Source organism: Balaenoptera ricei, chromosome 7, assembly GCF_028023285.1.
Source record: "Balaenoptera ricei isolate mBalRic1 chromosome 7, mBalRic1.hap2, whole genome shotgun sequence".
Lineage (NCBI taxonomy): Eukaryota > Metazoa > Chordata > Mammalia > Artiodactyla > Balaenopteridae > Balaenoptera > Balaenoptera ricei.
Window position 1 is genome coordinate 55,520,382 of NC_082645.1, and position 20,246 is coordinate 55,540,627.

At 33.2% G+C, this 20,246-nt stretch overlaps 1 protein-coding gene across 4 annotated transcripts in view; it reads right to left on the reverse strand.

Moving 5' to 3' along the window:
• The window catches only part of SCN7A (sodium voltage-gated channel alpha subunit 7), a 76,563-nt gene that overhangs the window by 52,612 nt on the left and 3,705 nt on the right, over positions 1-20,246 (reverse strand). The window contains exons 2-8 of one of the 4 annotated variants that reach the window (XM_059928017.1): positions 12,370-12,413; positions 11,382-11,620; positions 8,249-8,361; positions 7,661-7,750; positions 7,176-7,304; positions 5,677-5,768; positions 517-723 (exon numbers count right to left, since the gene is read on the reverse strand). In XM_059928017.1, the coding sequence (XP_059784000.1) occupies positions 517-723; positions 5,677-5,768; positions 7,176-7,304; positions 7,661-7,750; positions 8,249-8,361; positions 11,382-11,620; positions 12,370-12,385 (886 nt within the window). In that variant the 5' untranslated portion in view covers positions 12,386-12,413. Of the gene's footprint in view, positions 1-516; positions 724-5,676; positions 5,769-7,175; positions 7,305-7,660; positions 7,751-8,248; positions 8,362-11,381; positions 11,643-12,369; positions 12,414-20,246 lie in introns of all 4 variants that reach the window. The other 3 variants (XM_059928021.1, XM_059928018.1, XM_059928019.1) reach the window with 3 other exon arrangements.

A 20,246-nucleotide genomic window follows, 5' to 3' on the forward strand; every position in this document is an offset into this window, starting at 1 on the left:
TTATTTCTGTTAGCCTAAAATATTTTCATTATTCATCAAAGTATAACTCAAATCATTTAAAATGAGCAGCAATTGAAATAAAACAATAGTTAGAATTTCTATATTGTAGGTCATTTTTTGATTTATATGATCACCCCAAAGTTTCTAATGTGTACACTTACATTTAAATTTTAAACAACTTTATCGAAGAAAGGTAGTATCATAAGGATTGTACTCTGATAAAATTGCAATTAAGACTTTGGTCATATTTATTTATTTTTGAAAGGATAAAATTTGCAAGTTTTAGCAATTCCAAACTTAGGTTTCCCTGATTTAACTGTCTGAAGACTTGGAACTTTATTATCCTGATAAAGGAAACTGATCCAAATTAGTACTTGAGCATAGTTATGGCATTGACATGAAGGTTGTTCTGAAGTCGAATTTGTTCTGAAATTGAATGTTCAACATTTCTGTGAAGAATGTTTTGCCAGTAAGAAAAGTTTTAATTTTTTTGATATAGATGCACAGGATTCTTACCTCGAATATAATATGGGTTTCCAGTTCTGTTGTGCAGCGTTTCAGTTTCATTTTCTTGGGGCCATCGCAAACATTTATGCTTCAGGTTGCCCATGAAGAGCTCCATCCCAATTAGAGAAAATATGCTCAGAAAGAAGAGAGTTAGGATAATGACCCCAGTGAGTTTCTTCAAACAATGGATCAGGATCCCTACAAAAGACTTCAGACCTGAAAAGAGAAAGGTTTATTTTTGATAAAATATCTTAGTAAAGCAGGATTAGCAAACTTCTCCCATGGCAAATGCAGATGCCATCGAAATCAATAGCTTTGTGTTTTATGATTTAATTCACCATTATCTAGGTCCAATGACTAAAATGAATAAAACCCTTAACTTTGAGGTTTCTGTATTATTGCTAATTTATTACACCTGGCAATAATTTAGATATAACTTAGTGTTTTTAAATTAGTTATTTGTTTGTTTCTCTTTACTACATAAAGAACAGGCCTTCTCTCTTGGCTATTGCTGTTCATACTAATCACCATTATTTATAAGCATAGGTAAAGGCGTAGAGTTAAAAATCAACATGGGTTGCAAATGTTGTTGAAACAAGAAGTAGTTTGAAATAGCAGAATTCTATACATTCTTTCATTAACTTTTTAAGAACTCAATATTTGGAGCTGATTAAGTAAAACATGAAAAACTTTTAATGATTAGAAATGAGAATAACACATAACTGTGATTATATGTGGCTGTATTTATATCAGAATACTTACTAATCGAGAATTCAATTTTAAAGCTAGATTTATTTAAGGACATTCATTTTTCTAATTATTAAATAATACATGCTCAATATTGAAAACATAGAAAACAAGAAGATACAACAACAAAAACCCCATAAGTAAATTTCATAGATGAAACTACTATAAGCCTTCCTTCCTCCCTTGCTTCCTTCCTTCTTTCCATCCTTCCTTCGTTAGTTCCCTCCTTTCTTCATTCTTCTCTTTTTCCCTTGCTCCTTTTTTATTTGTTGGTCTGTTTAAATTTATGATCCTAATAACTGCTCAGCTCAACAATGGATGAGAATATACTAGCTCTGTGACGTTGAGCAAGTTACCAACATTTCTATGCTTGTTTTATTATTTTTTAAATGGGTATAATGATACCTATTTCATATATCATTGTGAGAATTGAAAATCTATTTTTTAAATGACCTCCTCAGATTAGATTTCTTGAGTGTAATAGAATAGGGTTGAAATAAAGTTATTCCTGTGGTTAAAGAAATGTGATATCTAGAGTAAATATACAATTTTAATTGCTATCATACCAAAATACATATTTATAGCTACTTTTGCCACCTGGAATACTACTGTTAATTTTTTTTTGCTATATGCAAGTCTTTTTAAAGTATTACATTAGAAATGGAATTTCTGTGTCAAAATATATGACCATATTTAAGTATCGATTCATACGTTCAAATTGTTGAGATGTTGAACCAATGCATAAACCAAAGACTATCAATATATAGTCAGGCCTTCACTAAAGCTAGGACATTTTAAAAAATATCATTGCCAATGTATTAGAAGAAAAATAGGATCATTTTACTTTGATGTAATTTCCATGATCACCATAATAAACTTTTAAAATACGTATAGTTGCACTGTGTATTTTTGTTTGATAACTGTCATGAGTCCTCTGTATATTTTTTACTGAAAAAATTTTTTCATATTGTTTTGTTGAAATTATCTTTAAGAATAGACATTCTTAAATAAGTATATGTGTATAAATTCATGCAAATATGTTTTATTAATGATAGTAATATTATATAAAATATTTTTACAAATATATAAATTAAAATATATTTATAAATATATGAATATAAAATATTAATACTAACATAATTTATAAATATATATAAAGCCAAGTCTCTTGTGGAGCTTTAATTTTAGTGGTGAAATTTTGATTAAAGGTAAAAAAGTCAGCATCAAATTTTACAGAATCAAATTTATTAGTAATTTTCATTGTTATCTGCAATTCATTGTTACCTACCATTCAAAGTTCTGAGCCATATGCCAATTTTGATTTTGATTTCCTGGTATAACTTTTTCCTTTATTTTACTTTTAAACTTTCATTTTGTTTTAGTTTAGGTATATCTCTTGTGGAGTTTAACTTATTTTTAATTTAATTTTAAAGTCTCTACATCTTGACAGACAATTTTTACCCAGTTATATTCATTTTTATAAATTGGCTTTATTGTTGGATTGGCCTTTATCATTACTTTTTTTTAATTTTTATATTCCCCTTATGATTTACTATGTGTCCTATCCTTTCTGAATAAACTTTAATTTCTTTTTTCCCTCTAGTATTTTAGATAAAGTATATCTATTTTGAGAACCTGATCAAACTTAGGTTCTTATTTTGAAAAAGCATGTACTCTCTACATCTAAAATAAAACTGTATCTACTATAGTCTCACCGTATAAGATAAGGAAATAACCATATTTACTTCCTCACATTTCTCTATTCCTACTTCTCAGTTTTTGTTTATTTTTATAATTTAGGACTTTTAACCTAGTTATAATTGTTGAATTTTATGTATTTTGCATTATATCTTATCTTTCATGATTTATAGGAAAGATAACATTCAAATCATCACAAAGACTTGTCAGGAAACATAAATTCATGCAAATAGGGAGTGGAGGATACTTGAATGAATATGCCTGACTTAAAGAGGCAGCTGCTCCTCAACTACAGCTGGCAGTTGCCACGCAAGAATGCTGATAATTCATCCAAGCTAATTTAGAATTTAATGTTAAAATCATTAGATTTTTATAATCTATTTCAAATTGTTCTAAAAAAAGCAAAATACCTCTCTAGTTGAAGAATAAACCACAGACGTCCATGTTATAACTTCTGATTTATAATATTTGCATTCTGTTTTGCAACCCACTAACAACAGTAATTTGGAATTCATTCTCTGTTGAAACGATTTCAGAGTTCATTCCATTCTTTTGGTACTAAATCTTCCCATTGTTGAATATTTTATTTTCATAGTTTCGATTTTCAGCAGATACTCAGGAACGATCCGTGTAAAATTTCAGAATTCTTGGATGGCTGAGGATATTATTGTGTAGATTTCCCATATGAATGGCAGACAGGTATAGAATTCTGGTGTCACAACCTTCCCATCTATACTTCCCCTAAGCTCTGAAACTCCACTGCCTACTCATGTTTAATATTATCAAGAGGTGTGCATAACCTTTCCATAGGCTCTTTTTCTTCGCTCTTTTGCTTGTAGGTTTTATAATGCTTTTTCTCTTTAATACTTTAAATTTACAAAATTTTATAATATGTCTAAGTGTATCTGTTACTTTTTTTTAATCTAGTATAAGATGAGCCTTTTCCATTTGTGACTAAGGTCTTTCTCAGGTTAAGGGACTTGAAAATTTCTAATGTATTTTTGAATAATTTGTCTTTTATATTTAATCTGGTCTCTTTTTTTAGGATCACCAATTATCCATATAATGGAACTTGGTTTTGTCTTCCTTCATTAACCCATTCCATTTTTGGTTCTACTAGGTCTCTAGTTTTTCTTCACACGAGTGGTTTATTTACTACACCATAATATTATACAGATAATGCTGTATATTTTACTACTTCTATTACCCTCAAAAGGTCACCAAGAATATTATAATTTTTACTATTTTTTTGTCTTAAAGGTATTTTTATTTGTCTATTTTATGATCTCATTTTCATCTTCTACTTGAGAGTCTAGGTTTTTTTCTATTGGGACTACAAAACTACAAAACAGATGATTTCTTATGCTTGCTTCTATTCCTTAGAGCATATTTTTAAAAGAAAAAAAAGGATTATTTTCATTCTGTTGAATAGTATGTTTTTCCTTCTGTATTGCAAAATAGTTTCATACACTCTATATTGCTGGTATGTGCCTTGATTATTTTCTCCTTTGAAACAAACAGCAGTTCCTATCAGCCTGTGTGCTCCCAATTCTAGTTACTGTATTCTTCTTGTATTAACTTGGATTTACCTGAATTCTTCTACAATCTTTACCTCTGATTCTAAGATGAAGATGAAAGTGATACAATTTTATGTTCTAGTAATTTACGGAGAGTAGTAAAAGAGCTAGGACTGTGAAAATTCCTGCCAAGGCAGTTCTCACTGCTGGTTTCTTCACTGTGTTTGGTGAAGCTGCCATGCCACAGACCATTTTTATCAAACAGCTTTACTGAGATATAATTTATAAACCATACAATTCACCTGTTTAATGTGTACTATTTAATGTTTCAGTATATCCACAAGGTTAGGCATCCATTACCATATTTCTCCAATCTTTTTTTGCTATTTTGCCCAGCCTGTTCTCCAAGTACAGAGTATGCAATATATCTGGCCTTTTTCATGATGTTCCAGTGGATGAAAGTTGCCTATAGATCTTACTTTTGGTATTATCACACTTGCCTGTGGGTTTATTCATTCAAATATTTCATAATACTTCTGACTCATAGCAGCCAAAAAAACTCTGGGTCAAGTTTTCCTAGCTGATTGTTTTTATTCATTCAGAACAACAAATCAGAAGGTATTGGTAGGCTTCTCTAAGACACTTTCAGGAATGAGAGGTGTAAAATAGTTGTCAGCTTCTTCCATCAGTGTGGTCACAGCTCTACTTTATTTAGCAGAACCTTCTTAAACTTTGTGGCATGTGGAATGCATCCTATCCAAGCACTGACAGCAAAAGGGAATTTATCTTATTTTATATTGCTTTGTTCATTTCAACTGGTTTTTAGACACAATGAGGAAAAGAAGAGGATAGATTAGATATCTGTCTAAACTGCTATGTCTCTCAGAAGTCTAAGGACAATTTTATAAGTTCATATTCAAGACATAAGAATAAGTAAAAAAGAAAAAAATAGAAAAATAATATATTTTGATTGAGCTCTATATTTTATTATCAAAAGCACTGAACCCACTTCAAATAAGTAAAAAATGTGATATTTTTTTCTTGCCATTCCAGGAGTGATTGAAATAAATCTGAAAATCAGATAATTCATTTATTCCAAAGCTGAAACACTGTTCAATCTAACATTTCTTCAAGCAATAATAGGGGTGTTCAGATGAATACACGGAAGTACATAAAACAAAATGAAGAACTCAATGCCTTTTCTTACCTTGGTTTAAAGGAATAATTTTCAAAATTCTCAAATTTCTTGTAATTCGAAATATTGAAATGAAGTTTGGAGGTGAATATCTTGATATATGCCTGTGGGATTAAATTGGAGTCATTTAGAAGTCATATTGAGTTTATGTTACTTATCTTTGGCTCTTCATACTATTTGAAACTTATTTTTAAAACCATATATCCAAATGTTTCACTTGCTTTCATTATTGCATTTTGCAAATAGTTTTATTATTGATTGGAAGGGAAAGACTGCTATAGTGCAAGGTATCCAAGTAAATATTAATCTACAAACAAATTATGAGAGTTTATAAAAGCTTGACACTCTGAGTAGTCATAATTCCATATCAAATACTCTATATTATGTTCATAAATATTTTGAATCTAATTGGTGAAGAGATAGTTAAAAATAAGGAAATCCATAGTTTTTTAAAGGAATAAAATTTAAGTATTTAAACTTCTGGTGATGATAGTGATGGTGATGAGGTGGTGATGATGATGACAATGGTGATGGTGATGACAGCAGAAGTAAAGGTGTATAGTGGTTAAGGACATAGACTCTGTAGCCAGACTGACCATGTAGAAATACAGGCTCCACTATTTAAATTACTTAATCTTTCTTGCCTTAGTTTCCTCAAATGTAAAGTAAGGATAATAATACTTCCTAATTCTGAGGATTTGGGGGGGATTAAATAAGTTAATATATGTAAAGTTCATAACAAAGCACCTGACACATACTAAGGGCTAAATGTTAGCTGTGTTACCTAAGTGTTAGCTAATAGCAATGGCAAGAGCAGAAATAATAATAGTAATAGTAGAAGTAGTAGTGATAATAATTTCAATGATATTAGCTACTATTTTTTGACAGCTTACAACATGGCAGAAACTAATTATGTTCTTTATAAAGATTATTGCTTTTTTTAAAAAATTGACCCCAAGTCCACAAATAGAGTATTATTTTAAATTATTTTTAACAGAAGTTTGATGCCAGTGACAATTTCTTTAGCCATAAAATAGAGTACACTAAGTAGAAGGATTAAAAAAATCAATACACGTGTAAATTATTAGAATTTAATGTACCATTCTAGAAAAATGTGTGTGTATAAAATATCTTATTCTGATAACTAGAATATTTACTGGTTTTAAGCAATGTAGATTAGAGAAGAATCAAATATGCCAGGATGCTCTCTTAAGCTCTCAGGAAATTTTCTGCTCACTAAAAATAATCACTTCAAATGCAAAAATTCAATCTCTATTGTTTTTGCTTCAGGTAGATTACGGAGATAATATCCCATTCCTTTCATTCTGAATGCATATTCTGAGGACTAGTTCAGTTGGAGCTGCCTGAGAGAACTCATTATGGCTATGATTTATGAATTATTCTTTACTCACAGAATTTTTGCAGGCAGAAAACTTTATCATCCTCAATGTTTCTTTATGAAAAGCATTTTCTTAGCAAGGTATTAAGATGTTTGCAACTTAAATACTCACTCAAACAAAGTTACACTGAAATCGAGCCAGTTCCATGGATCACCAAAGAAATAAAAAGATCCTGCCCAGATGCCTCTTGCAATGAGTTTTACAAGTATTTCAAATGTATAAATTCCAAGCAAAGTATTCCTGCAGAAAAGTTTTCATATTAAAAGTGAGACTAATACATCATCATCTCTGAAGTACTATGTTGAGGATAATTATCTGGCAACCAAGCAAGCAACCAACCAATCAACCAGACAACCATAGGATAGGGCTTTAGTTAGGGCTTCTAGAGTGGGCTATGTCTTACAGCATTAACCATGAAATTTGACTACCAATTAATTGTGGAATGTGTATAAATATTATATTACATACGATGTATATTATATACTAAAAATATTAATTTGTTATAATATGTAATATATAATGTACTGTAACACAATGTATTAAATATAAAATATAATCATATATGCAATTATACATAATAAAATTATATAACTTACTGTAATGCTGGCCCCCATTTTGGCAAATCAGTCATGGACATAAATATGCAGTCAATCAGGATGCTAATTAAAATTAACAGTCGGAAAAAGGTAAGTTATCGTCAAGGAATAATGGTAATAAAAATAATATTGGAAATACATGTTTCTATAATCTGTTTATATGTATTTACACATATGAGATCACATAGTTTCTTAAATGTCAAAAAAATATACTGCTCATATTGAAAACAACGAGGATTACTAAGATTTGTTAACATTTACTACTGTTGTGTGTACTAGAAAAGAAAAAAATATATATATATATATTTTTGGCCACGAGGCATGTGGGATCTTAGTTCCCTGACCAGTGATCAAACCTGAGCCCCCTGCAGTGGAAGTGTGGAGTCTTAACTGCTGGTCCACCAGGGAAGTCCCTAGAAAATATATTTTAAATGTACTTTCAAATATGGGACACAGTGTAGTTATAATCAAGATTTCAGTATGACCTAAAATGAATATTAATTAAAAAGAGAAAAAGACTGCAGCAATATCTGAATAGAATAGTTGCATTTGATATTAGTACAGTCTAAAACCAACAGAAAAGGATATGGATGTACCAAAATCTTAATGGTTGTCCTTCTAACTGAATTGAAAGGAGACAATGTACACCAGGTGGCACTGAATCTGAATATTGTTCTCTTTTTATTTAATACTATGAAAGTCTGTAAGAGGAAAAAAAGAACATCAAGTGAAATGAAAAAAAAGAACATCAAGTGAAATTAGAACTGATAATTATGATCTCATCAATTATGAAGCATATTGCCAATGATCATTTCAGTCATGAAGTCTAACAGTTGTACTTCTTACATTTTGATATCATTTTACAGACTAAATCAAATGGAAAGGTTTTTTAAAACTATTTTTACTTATATTTAGCCTTATCTACCAGTTTTTCTTTTACCAGTGTTCTACCTAAGAAAACCGTGTGCCACACACCAATCCTCAAGTCTTCCTGTAGAACTAATGTGATAGAAAGAAATCTATATCCAGATGGCTCATGGGTATGCATTTAAGCATACTAAAATTCAATGAATGTAAAATAAGTTAATTTTATTTTGAAGCAAATAAGGTATGGGATTATAGTAGTAAAAGTGACCGAATGCACTCAAACATTACATTAATCATTAGTAATTACCTACGGTATAAAACCCCACTTGTATGTTATCAATGACATAAACATATTTAAAACAGAAGTTTATATCATGTAAAACTAATATGTTGGCATATAGAAGCATTAAACCAAAAAAGGGAAAAATCAGGAACATTTTAAAAAGGACTTATGTATATGTGTGTATATGTATACGTGTGTAAAATATGGATACACAGTAAAAGTGTATATGTATGTGTGTATGTCTATATATATATACACACACACATAAGTATATACACACATACATATGTGCACTTTTATTATATATACATACCCATTTGGAAAATTCATTTGTTGTGGTATGTGCATAACTATATTACACATAGTAAACATTATATAGAGTATAATGTAACAGTATATAATGTATAGTGTATAATGCAATGTGATAAAATATATTAAAATATACTAAAATATATATTATATTTAATATATAATTATACAGAGGTGTATATGTGACTATACATTGGTATTTATATTTGTCTATATATACAAATATATATTCATTGATATTTTATGAATACCTATTCTAAATGGAAAACAAACCGTGCTCTGATTCTCCTCAATGGAACACTTTTCCAACATACAATTTGTGTGTATTTTGGCCTGATTGTAGTTATTGTCCCTCTTTCCATTTTAAAAGCAAAAAGAAAATAAAAAGGGCCAAATAAAATAAATCTGATTGTTTAAAATGTGCTTTCCATGTATTTTCCAAAACAATTTCAAACTTCACACAGGATTAGCCAACCAGCTTATGTCTTTGTGAAGGAATGAGTAGTTCCAGATAGAATAATTTTCTAGTTAATGTTTAAGTGCTGAAATTGTTCATTTAATTTTAGAATTATTTATTTGTATGCCATCTTTAACAGAGTAAACTAAATATAATTCAAATTTTTAATATCTTTGTGTTATCACTAATAACAATACTTTTTATACTAAGGTATCCTTACCGTTTTTGGGTTTTTTTCAAAATCTTTGATTTTGTCTTCAGTAACACACCTAGATTTGTCTGCCATGTCTGTAAATACTACAAAGAACCCAGAACTCTGCTATAATAGAGTTACCTCTAAGGTTACTGTGTTATATCAACTGTTAACGACTTAAGCATAGCAAAAGTGAAAGCAGAGATAATTGAGATGAGGACTTACATTTTCACTAAAATGTTCTTAAGGTTTTATAGGTGTTTTATAGCGAATGATGCATAATGCCCATGGAGGCTACCAGAGATACTGGAGTCTTTTGTTAATATATACATTTATACTGTAAATTGTCAATACGCTGCCACCATGCAAAGTGTTCAAAAGAGTTGTGATTATACATAATGCTCACTTTGCCTTCTGTCCAGAAAGTGATTCATTTCCATTTCACCCATTTGGTAAAATCACTGAACACTCTACAAGAATATTAAATTACATTTGTCTACAACGGCACTAATCCTCATATCTCCCAAATTTGATCTTTCTTTATAGTTACTTCATTTTTGTCAGAAGCACTTCTATTCTTTCAAGCTGGAAACCTTGGCATTATTAATCAGTCTTCAAATCCTGCTATTTCATCTCGGGTGTGTTACCTCTCTCTCCAAGACACTCCTATAATCCAGACCTCTTGACTTCAGGCCTCAATTGTTTTCTCTATAATTTCATCTTTCTGACCCTATCTCTTCCATGCAATAGTAATTTAGAAATCTCTAGATTAACCTTACTTAAACACTGCATTCATTACACCAGTACTTTGGCCACCACATTAAAGCCATGTTGTCATCTCTGTTATCTCATCTTATTTCCCACAATTTGCAACACATCTACAGGGTTCTAGTTCTATCATCAGCCTGTCTCTTCCCTATTCCAGAATTAATATCTGCTATTGACTGACTGTTCATTGAAGATCTTCCCTTTGCCTTGTAAAAATTTGAAGTGTTCTCCAAGCTATAACTCAAATTCTATTTCCTTAGTAGAGACTCTTCCAGCTTTGTCAGTCTACACAGATCTCTGTCTTTTCTAAGCATAATTATTTTTATTTTTATCATTTTGTGCTTATTTTTTGGATTGTTCAAATATTTAGTAAGTTCCTCAAATCATTCTCTGGATAGATAGGCTGTGACTGTATGAATGAATAAAATTTATGAATGAAATATAGATTGGCTTTATTTTCCTAACTACTGAGTAAAATCATCAAATTGAACAGTTGAAATTGCTGTACATAGCATGGAAATTTTATATGATAGTTATTTTAAAATCAATAATCTTAAGTAGCCAATCATTATGCTCACATAAAAGAAATCATTTACATTAAGGCATTATAGTATAGCCTGTTACATACAAAGTAAAGTAACCCTAAACAAACTAACCTACCAGGCAAATATTCAGTTTTGATAAAAATCTCAAATATGTGTGAAATTTCTTACCCAGTTTTCTATAACTTAAAATTACCTCTTCACTTATTCTTCTATCTTCTTTCATCCTATCTCAATTACATTTTTCACATGTCTGGAAAATGAATAAAAATATAGTCATAATAAGTTTAATTAATCCTTACCATTTTATTCTTGTAGTATGGGTCCACATCTTCCAATGGCTCAGACACCATTGCTCTAGGAAGATTTCCATAAACAAATGGCAGCTCTTTTCCAACTTCCAAGTCAGTGTTCGGCTTTAAATCTTCTTTGTGTTCCTCACTGTGTTTTTTAGCATTATGCTGTTCCATAACTTCAAGAGACTCTCTGGTGAAGGGGACAAGGCCCTTAGGTTCTGGGGAAGCCATTTCCAATTTTGCACCTGAAAAGTATTTTCTTCAGTTCTAGATAAGATTTGTGTATATAAAGAAAAATTTTAAATTATAAAAGTCTAGGATATGAATAAAAGAGAATAGCAAACTGAATAAAATCATTCAAAGAAAATTCCTGAGTTTTAGAGAAATCTGAGTCATTAAACTTGGTTTTGTTTCACTTAATATTAGACTTAATTTATAATTTCATGAATAACTCATTCTATTTCATTTATTCATCCATTGAATCCTCTTTCTTTTACTGAAATCTGCCTTTCAGTTTCTCCCTTGTAATGAAAGAGTTCTAAAGTGGCTAGAGATTGTTGGAAGGCCAAATCTAATTATTTCACTCTCAGCTGTATTTAACCACTGACTAGACTTTCCTTCTCTAAACTCAGTTTTCATTGGCTCTGGGACCCCCCTCTTCTTTATCTCTTCCTATAGCTCTGATTAATTCCTTTGACTTAGTTTTTCCTCCAAAATTTTAACTTTGATATCCTTTAAAGTTCTGCTTTTCCCCTAGTTATATCCATCTTTTTGGTAAATACTTAGGCAAACACAGAGTTTTAACTACCATACAAGGGTATTTACCAAGTACATTTCCCAAAACACTCCCTTCCCTCAGTCATCTATGTGGCAATCCACCAATAACAGCAACTTAACAAGTAAAAACAAAGTTTGTTGTTTTCCCCCAAGACTAGAATCACTCTTTTACCTTCTAGCCATTGTAAAAACAAAAACACACATATAAACTTATTACCTTGAAAATTACTCATGAAATGTTTTTCTTCATCATTAATTCCTCTGAAAAAAATAATTTTCTTACAATTATTTTCCATCAGGTATTTAAATATTATCCACTGTTCATATACTTACATCAAGATAGTCATCTTTGTAATTCTATCTCTGGATTGCTCTAGTAGTCTTTACAGGTCTCTCTCAATTCCAGTCTTTATCTACTTCAAGTCATCCTACGGGTCACTTAAATTAGTCTTCATTAAATATAATTTCATGTATCAATTCTCCATTTATGAACCTGGTTCTTTCCTCTCATATAAAATTATGTTCTTTTGCTGATTTTTTCCAGCCCAATTTCTGTCAAAACCTACCCTTCAAATGATCCTGCTCAGTGACAACTGACTGATTATTCTTTATACATTCTCCTTAACCCCCTCTGTAATTTTATTATTGCAATTAAGGATAAGAAATTTTGTACTTGATACTGTAGCATTTTCTATATGTATATTTTGTCTGTAATAGTGCTGGCCTTAGCCGAATTTCTTCTATAATATTTTCCTAAGACAGAAATCACACACATATGTACACACACATATATGCTAATCCAGAATTTTCCACTACTGGGTAAAATTGAGTTGTTTAATAGTTGAATCCATTACTTGCTATTAATGGAAAGTAAGAAAAAATATGTTAGTTAATCATAATGGAGTACCAATCATTGTGAGAATCAGACTCCTACTGGGTTAAATAAGAGGTGTGTGAGAGATATTTAAAATACACAAATGGCAATCTCATAGACATCCAAGGAGAGGACACATAGTCCATTTCTGTACCCTGAAAAATAAAAATGGAAAATAATTACTGGGATAACTCCTTATGCCATTCATGGCATCACAGTTTTCTCGGCTTTTCTTTTCTTTTAATTTCTACTGCATTCTATCTAAAGAATGGCTTCCTATGCTGACTTCTAAGAATGCACGTAGAACAAAACGCCATCGCCTGCCTCAACTTTGATTTTTCAGTTTAAGTTCCCACCATATGCCTATAACCTCTACCTCCAAAAATGTAAATTAAAAGATACTCTAATTGACTAGCCCAGCCTATGGATTTATTTCCTCTTGGTTCAGCTATTTGTGACCAGAGAGAGGGACATTTTCACAACAGCAATGGCAGCTTATGCCCAAGACCCTCAAGAGATGTTGCAAGGATAGGTGTGAAGCAGTTTTAAAGAGAGAAATATGGAATAGGAATGTCAGCATATATCTACTTGGAACCCTCTTTCCAGACTAATAAAAACTAACAATTGCTCATCATAAAATTTACTTATTTTTCAAATATCTTGCTTCAATATCATCATTTATCATCAGACTTATTTATTTTTTTCCACTCTCTAAAACAGGATAGTTTATTGAAATTGAATAATATTAAAATCATTACTGCAATAATTACAGTGAAACCCACCTTTGCATTGCCTCAATTTTTGTCCCACACATCCACCTTGATTCCCGGGAAAAAAAAATTTTACATGTACCCAGTATATTGATTCCTTATAATTTACAATGTCATATCAGAGATATTTGGTAAGGACTGCAGTGATTGCCATGAAACTTGCTGAGAAGAGCATGCAGAGGTCTGATGCTTTGAGAAAATGCCTGGCATAGTTTTCTCATGGGCACAAGAGTCCTGGACAGGCACTGCAGGACCCAGGGATCTTCTGAGCCAAAGTGCAAGTTCATTCCACAAAGGGATCTATAAAGAGTTCCCCCCTTGAGAAGCTTTTGTTGATTGTCACATTTGTAAAATGTCCATGATATCATCAGACTTTTAGATTTTATTTGTACTGCTTTCAAGTTGCTTGCTTCTATCTGCTTCTTCTTCTAACAACTGCCTCTAACTTGCTAAGTGTAAACACTATAATAATACGCCACGAGTGGCAGTCCAAGACCTCCAATGAAAAAAAAAAATCAACCATTATTTTCTTGTCCTGAGATATACCTTAAAGGGTTGAGATTGATGAATGATGACTCCCAGGTTAATAGGCAGAATGTACTTCTCTTAGATTCCAAGATTCCTGTCAGGTTTAGAAGAAGCTGATGATATTTCTCTTTATTATAAGTATAATCCAAAACAAGTCACATTTATCGCCTGACGATTTAAAGTCCCACAGGTAGAAATATTTCTATGTGGAAGGACTGATTGAAAGGCAGCTATCGGGACAGATCAAACATCTGATGAAAATAGCCATCGTACTCCTGTGGGTATATAAGTTCTAGCCTCCAAAAACTGGCTCAGGCTTCACTCCATTTACTACATAACTAATTTATATTCTTGGATTCTTCTTGTATTTGCATCTCTTTACTCCAGTGTGCTAACATTTTCTTTATTCCAACTCTTTTTCTTGCCCCTGAGATTGTTTTACTCTTTCCTGACTTAAATGACTTTTGATTTTTGGCTCTTGTCTTTACATTCTCTGCAATTGTATTCTGCCCAGGGTTTAGCCAGTTTTGGCTAACGCTCCTCACTATGTGCGCCTAACTTAGGATTGACCTACTTTGGGTCCCTGTTCTGGACTTTCTGGTGGCTTCAGATTTCCTGATTGCTCAACTCTATCCTTCCTAAGATGTCCTAACCCATCTGAGACCCCGTGGAACACATTACTGGAATATGTTATCTTGCAGAAAGTGGTTATAAAATAAGTGAGTCTCTCAAAAATCTATTTATAATCATATACACTTATTTTTATTTATAATTCTATATTTTAGCATTTTAATTTCAGATACATTTTTAAAATATATATAAATATTGCAGTCTGATATATAATATAGGGCAATAAGTTTAACCATGGTTTTTGCTTTTGACATTCATTTATTTAGCAATCATTTGTGGAGCATATATTAAGTGCCAAACACTGTGCTAGGTATCAGTGCTGGAAATATTAATAAAATATAGTCACTGGATTTAAGGACAATGGAAGACAGACTTGTAAACAAATAAGAACCAAGTTATCTTGGTCATCTCTGAAAATTATTAAGTTTCAAGAGCAACAGAGACTGAAATTAAAATCATTTCCAACACTGGTGGGCCTGGATTCTACAGTGTTAGTCAAATTTTCCCTCCTCTTCTTGAGGGAGGGAGGAGTCTAGGACATTAAGATTCAGAATGACACAGTCAACATACACAATAGGATTAGAAGATCATAACCAGTGTCAGATAACAAAGTCTATCTGCATCTGATTGCAAATTTTCTAAGAACAATGAACAGGAAGCTTAGTGGCAGTTGAAATATCAAGAAGGGATGCAGATCACTGGGGATAGGATCCCAATGAGGGTCTCCCGCCTCACTAACAAATGCCACTATGACAGTGATAAAGGCAGCAGAAAGTCAGGTTGCCAAGAACACAAAAGGTAAAGCTGATCCTGCCTTAAATAGTCCTACTTGAATCTTCTAAGACAACAAATGTGTTGATTCCCTACTGGTGAGTCTGGGAAATTGGTCTAACTCAACATTCCAAACCTCTCAATGTTCCCAGTTTCTCTAGATGTTCTCAAAACTTCTACTGCTTTGTGAAATTGGCCTCTAGGATTTCTGAATTATCCCTGTTACTCCGAAAAACATGAACAAGTTTTAAAGGCGCAAGGATCTTCCTAGAACTGTACTTCTCGTGAACCCAAGAATCTGTCAGATCATTGGCCAAAAATTTCTGGCCAGGGGCCTCATACGGCGTTAACAAGTTAAAGAAAAGTACTCTTTGCCACTTCCCAGAGGAATGCAAAGGGGCTCTGTCACGCAATGAGATTCTACAAGTTATCTTCAGTCCTAATGTCCTTGATGCAACTGGTTCCCCTGAGATGTAAGACCTGATCTCAACATCTGTTTAAAAAGTCCAGAACTGGAACTATATCTTGCAGCTCTTGGGGACCATTCACAACCAGGTGACCTCCTTAAGCATCCTCTTAATCTGCAGAGAGACTGTGGATTTTCTCAGACCTTCACTGTTGCCCAGCTTCTGAGCAGTGGAACTAAGCTCATAGAACCACAAACCATTTCCTAAATCTGCAGTCAGATGGAAGAGCTCTGAACCAGTTGTCATAAAAGACCAACCATTAGCACCTACTCTGGCTCTGGGTTAGCTTGAGATGGGCACAAAACCTTCAACATTGTACCAGACCTTGGGCAGCTGACTAGATGTGATATTGTCAAATCAGCAGTTTATGATTTGCTGGGGCCTCTGAGAGGAGGGAGAAGGGAAGAGGATGGTGGCCCCTGATCAATATCCTGGTACTGAGAGTTGTAGGGAAAGAAAACCCTCTCAGTACACCTGATTTGAATTATACCAGCTCTTGACTGCATATTAGAAATCTCCTGGCACTAATGTTGAATATCTAGGAGTCAGCAGCCCAACCCAGACAGACAATTTCAGAGTATGTTCGGCTGGGGTCCCTTGGGATAAATCTAATGCAGCCTGCTAGACAGAAAGATTCCTTTGGCTGATAGCCATGTTTCATTCAACCATCTTCAAAAAGCAAGCAAAGACATCATTACATTTTCTTTGGTTGTTTTTCTTATCTGATATCCTAAGTATGAGAGACGAAGCTTATACCGGAATTGCTGAGGCAAATACTCGCTTTAGAATATCACTTCTCCAAAAGATCACATGCTTTTCACCTCTCTGGGCAACTTATCTCCCTCAGCTCTAGAATTTTCCTTATTCTGTGGGTGCCTTGACCTTACCAGATGTTGCCATTCTGCCACAGAGGTTCTGGTGCAAAACAGGTCTAAAGTTTGAAATGAAAAATGCAACTGGGATATGCACCTTATCTTGTTGCTCCCAGTTCCCTCAAGATAATGAATCTAGCTTTTTCCTTCCACTCTTACCTTTTGTTTCCAATCCACTCAATCTCATCGTTAAGTAGCAGGACCATAAGTCACAGCATTCTGGGGACAGTTTGGGTTTATGTCTGTTGCTGAGAATTAATTATTAACCGCATTCTCTTTCCTTTTCAAAAGTCTCTGAGTTAGATGATGAATGACATAGCCACTCAATCAGTGGGCCAGCGCTCGGCCTCTCTGTAGTTTAGTTCCCGGGAAGAGGCTGTGTGTATAGATAGCATTCTCTATCAGCAACTGCAGCTGCATTTCTTAGAGATAACGAAGGGCAGGGAAGAAAGGGGATGCCGGAAGTCGATGTTTTTCCTCTCCCACCTTCTCCCATTCCTTATTGCTTCCCTTGTCCCTCAGTTTGATTCCCAGAGCACAGCCTGCCAGTAATGCAGTCAAGCTGTGCAGATAGATTCTGCACATGTAGGAGGTGACTGCCCAGAGCGGTCACAGCCTTCTCACTTTCATTTTTCCCACCTTAGGGAATTAAAACTACAGCGTCTAAATAATCAACCTATATGCTTTCTGGGAAGCTGGAGTTGATCTTAGGTGTGAGAAACAGATGCTAGAGTAGCTTTGCCAAAGAGAATTATGACATGTTCACTTATTATAACAGATAATAAATATTTATTTATTCTCTTAATATATTTACCAAAAGATTTAGGGTTGTTTACAAAGGTGTAGGCCATAGAGCAAGATAACATAAATTAAGAAAAATGAAGCAAAAATTAGGACAGTAGATCCATAGAGTAAGGATAACTTAGCAAATGTCAATTTCACTCTGACAGGAAATAGGAAATAAAGGGTAAAATGACTTCTCACTTAGTTTCCAAGCTATTTTGAAACAATTATGCTCTCTATCGGACATGGACAATGCAACAAGCCTCTTGTACCAATTACATTCAGATAATTGTAAAAAAAAAAAAAAAAGTAATGATAGTAATAACAAGGCTGATAAACACTTGGAGACTAGAAGGTACTGCATGTATAACTGACAGAGACAGAGTTAATGTGATGATTAACTGGAATCTATATTGTTGAGAATGTAGGAACCATACCTGCTTTAGTGAAGTAACCAATTTAGATTATATTTTTGTTCATTGGAGCCTCTTGACTGCACTACATAGATATATTATGGCTTATATTTCATCTTTCCCAATTCTGTAATGACTCACAGCTAAATTCTCTGATGCAAAGCCTTTTCACCAAGAGTTCTCTATAATTTTTTCTTCTCCAGGGGTTAGAACTCAAATGATATTACATGTATCGCTTTTTTCTTATGAAGGATACAAAAATATTATCATTTTCTTTTAGGAAGCATAAGGAAAGATGTCTCACGAAATTTTGAAAGATATAAATAAGTTTAAAACAATCAATAATCTTAACAGTAAATCTCTAGAGACATACTTCAGACTCTTCTCAGTGGGTGCAATCTTTGGCAGGCTAGGATATGGAAGTAACGGGCCCTCTCTCATAGTTCAGGAAAGAGTGTAAATAAGTGCATTTTTTCTGAAGGACTGCTTGGCAATACTTCCTAAAATAAAGTTTCATGAACTCTTTTGCCCAGCAATTAAACTGCCCTATGAATATTTTGTTAAAGTTTGAGTTCTGTGTTCATATGGAATGACTCTCCAAATAAATTATTTAGTGAAAAACAAAATGTTGAGAACAGCTTGCATTGCATTCAAAGAACGGCTTTGAATAAAATGTTTTATGAAGATTATACACACAGTAGCCTATATGCTAGCACATGCATGGTGTTTTCCCTCTGAAAGGAAGTAAACTGCTATATCTAGGCAGAGGGACTGAAAAGGTGTCAGAGGACTCTGCTGCTTTCTGCTTAGTATTTCTATACCACTTGAACATAATTTACCATGTACATGTATTACTAAAATCCAAAAATGGAAAATTTACATACTGAAGGCTTGGGAATAAAGGACAGATTAAACAGAATAACGCCAATCCACCTGGAATTTTGCAGCTGTCTGCTCCCCTTGACTTCAACCTACCTGGTTTTCTGCTTTGGGATTATTTTTTCACTTCAACGGTTTACTTCCTGTTTAGCTTTGATTATCTGACTCCTACACTTTTACTTCTCTCTGGTATACAGTTTATCTCACCTGGCTTAATTGACTTTTTCTCCTTTGTCCCTGGACCTGGATTCTGCCTGCAGCTGTGTTCTGCAACCAGGTCAGCCAATTTTGGCTTCAATATATCCACTTAATTCTGGACTCAACTCCCTCACTGTGACAACTTCAGCCAACACGTTCCTAGAATATGTCATTCTGCAGAAGAAAACTGTACATAAGTAATTTTCTCAAAAACATAAGTATACATTGCCATTTTACTTTGATTTTATTTCTTAATAATTTTTTTATTCCAGGCATTCTTCTATATTCAAAAACTCAGAAAGCAGCCTTTGAAATAAACAAGTACCAGCAAAAATCCAAAGGGACAGGTGCTATCTTTCCCCAAGTAAAAAGTTGTCTTTTGAGAACTGAACTCCCCCCAAATCTGGTGAACTTGAATTCTAGTGATGGTTCATTAACATAATTAGGATCTGAGGTCTTTGTGTCATATTTCTAGGGAGGAGGAGCTCAGGTCACACATTCAGAGTAGTATGACTTATACTGAGGAGAATAAATCTGGACAAGAGTGTCATGTGACAAAGTCTTAGCACCTGGTCTCTTTTCACATTCATTTCGAAGAATGAGCCCAAGGAAAGGTCAGTGCATGTTTGAATGCCTTGACAGGATGCAGGACGGTAAGTGTCTATGGGAGATGGAGTCTCACTAGGGTGAACCATTATGACTGGCAATGGAGGCAGAGAAGGGTTCTAGAACATGAAGGAAAGTTGCCTGGGTTTTAAGTATGCCCACTTGAGCTTCTCTATGGCAACCTCATGGTTCACAAGTAGGGTCCCTTGTTTCTATGGATAGGATAATAACTTCCAAGCTGTGCCTGTCCAGCCCACCAAAATAAACATGTTGGGGAAAGGCCAGAATCTTCCCAGAACTAAC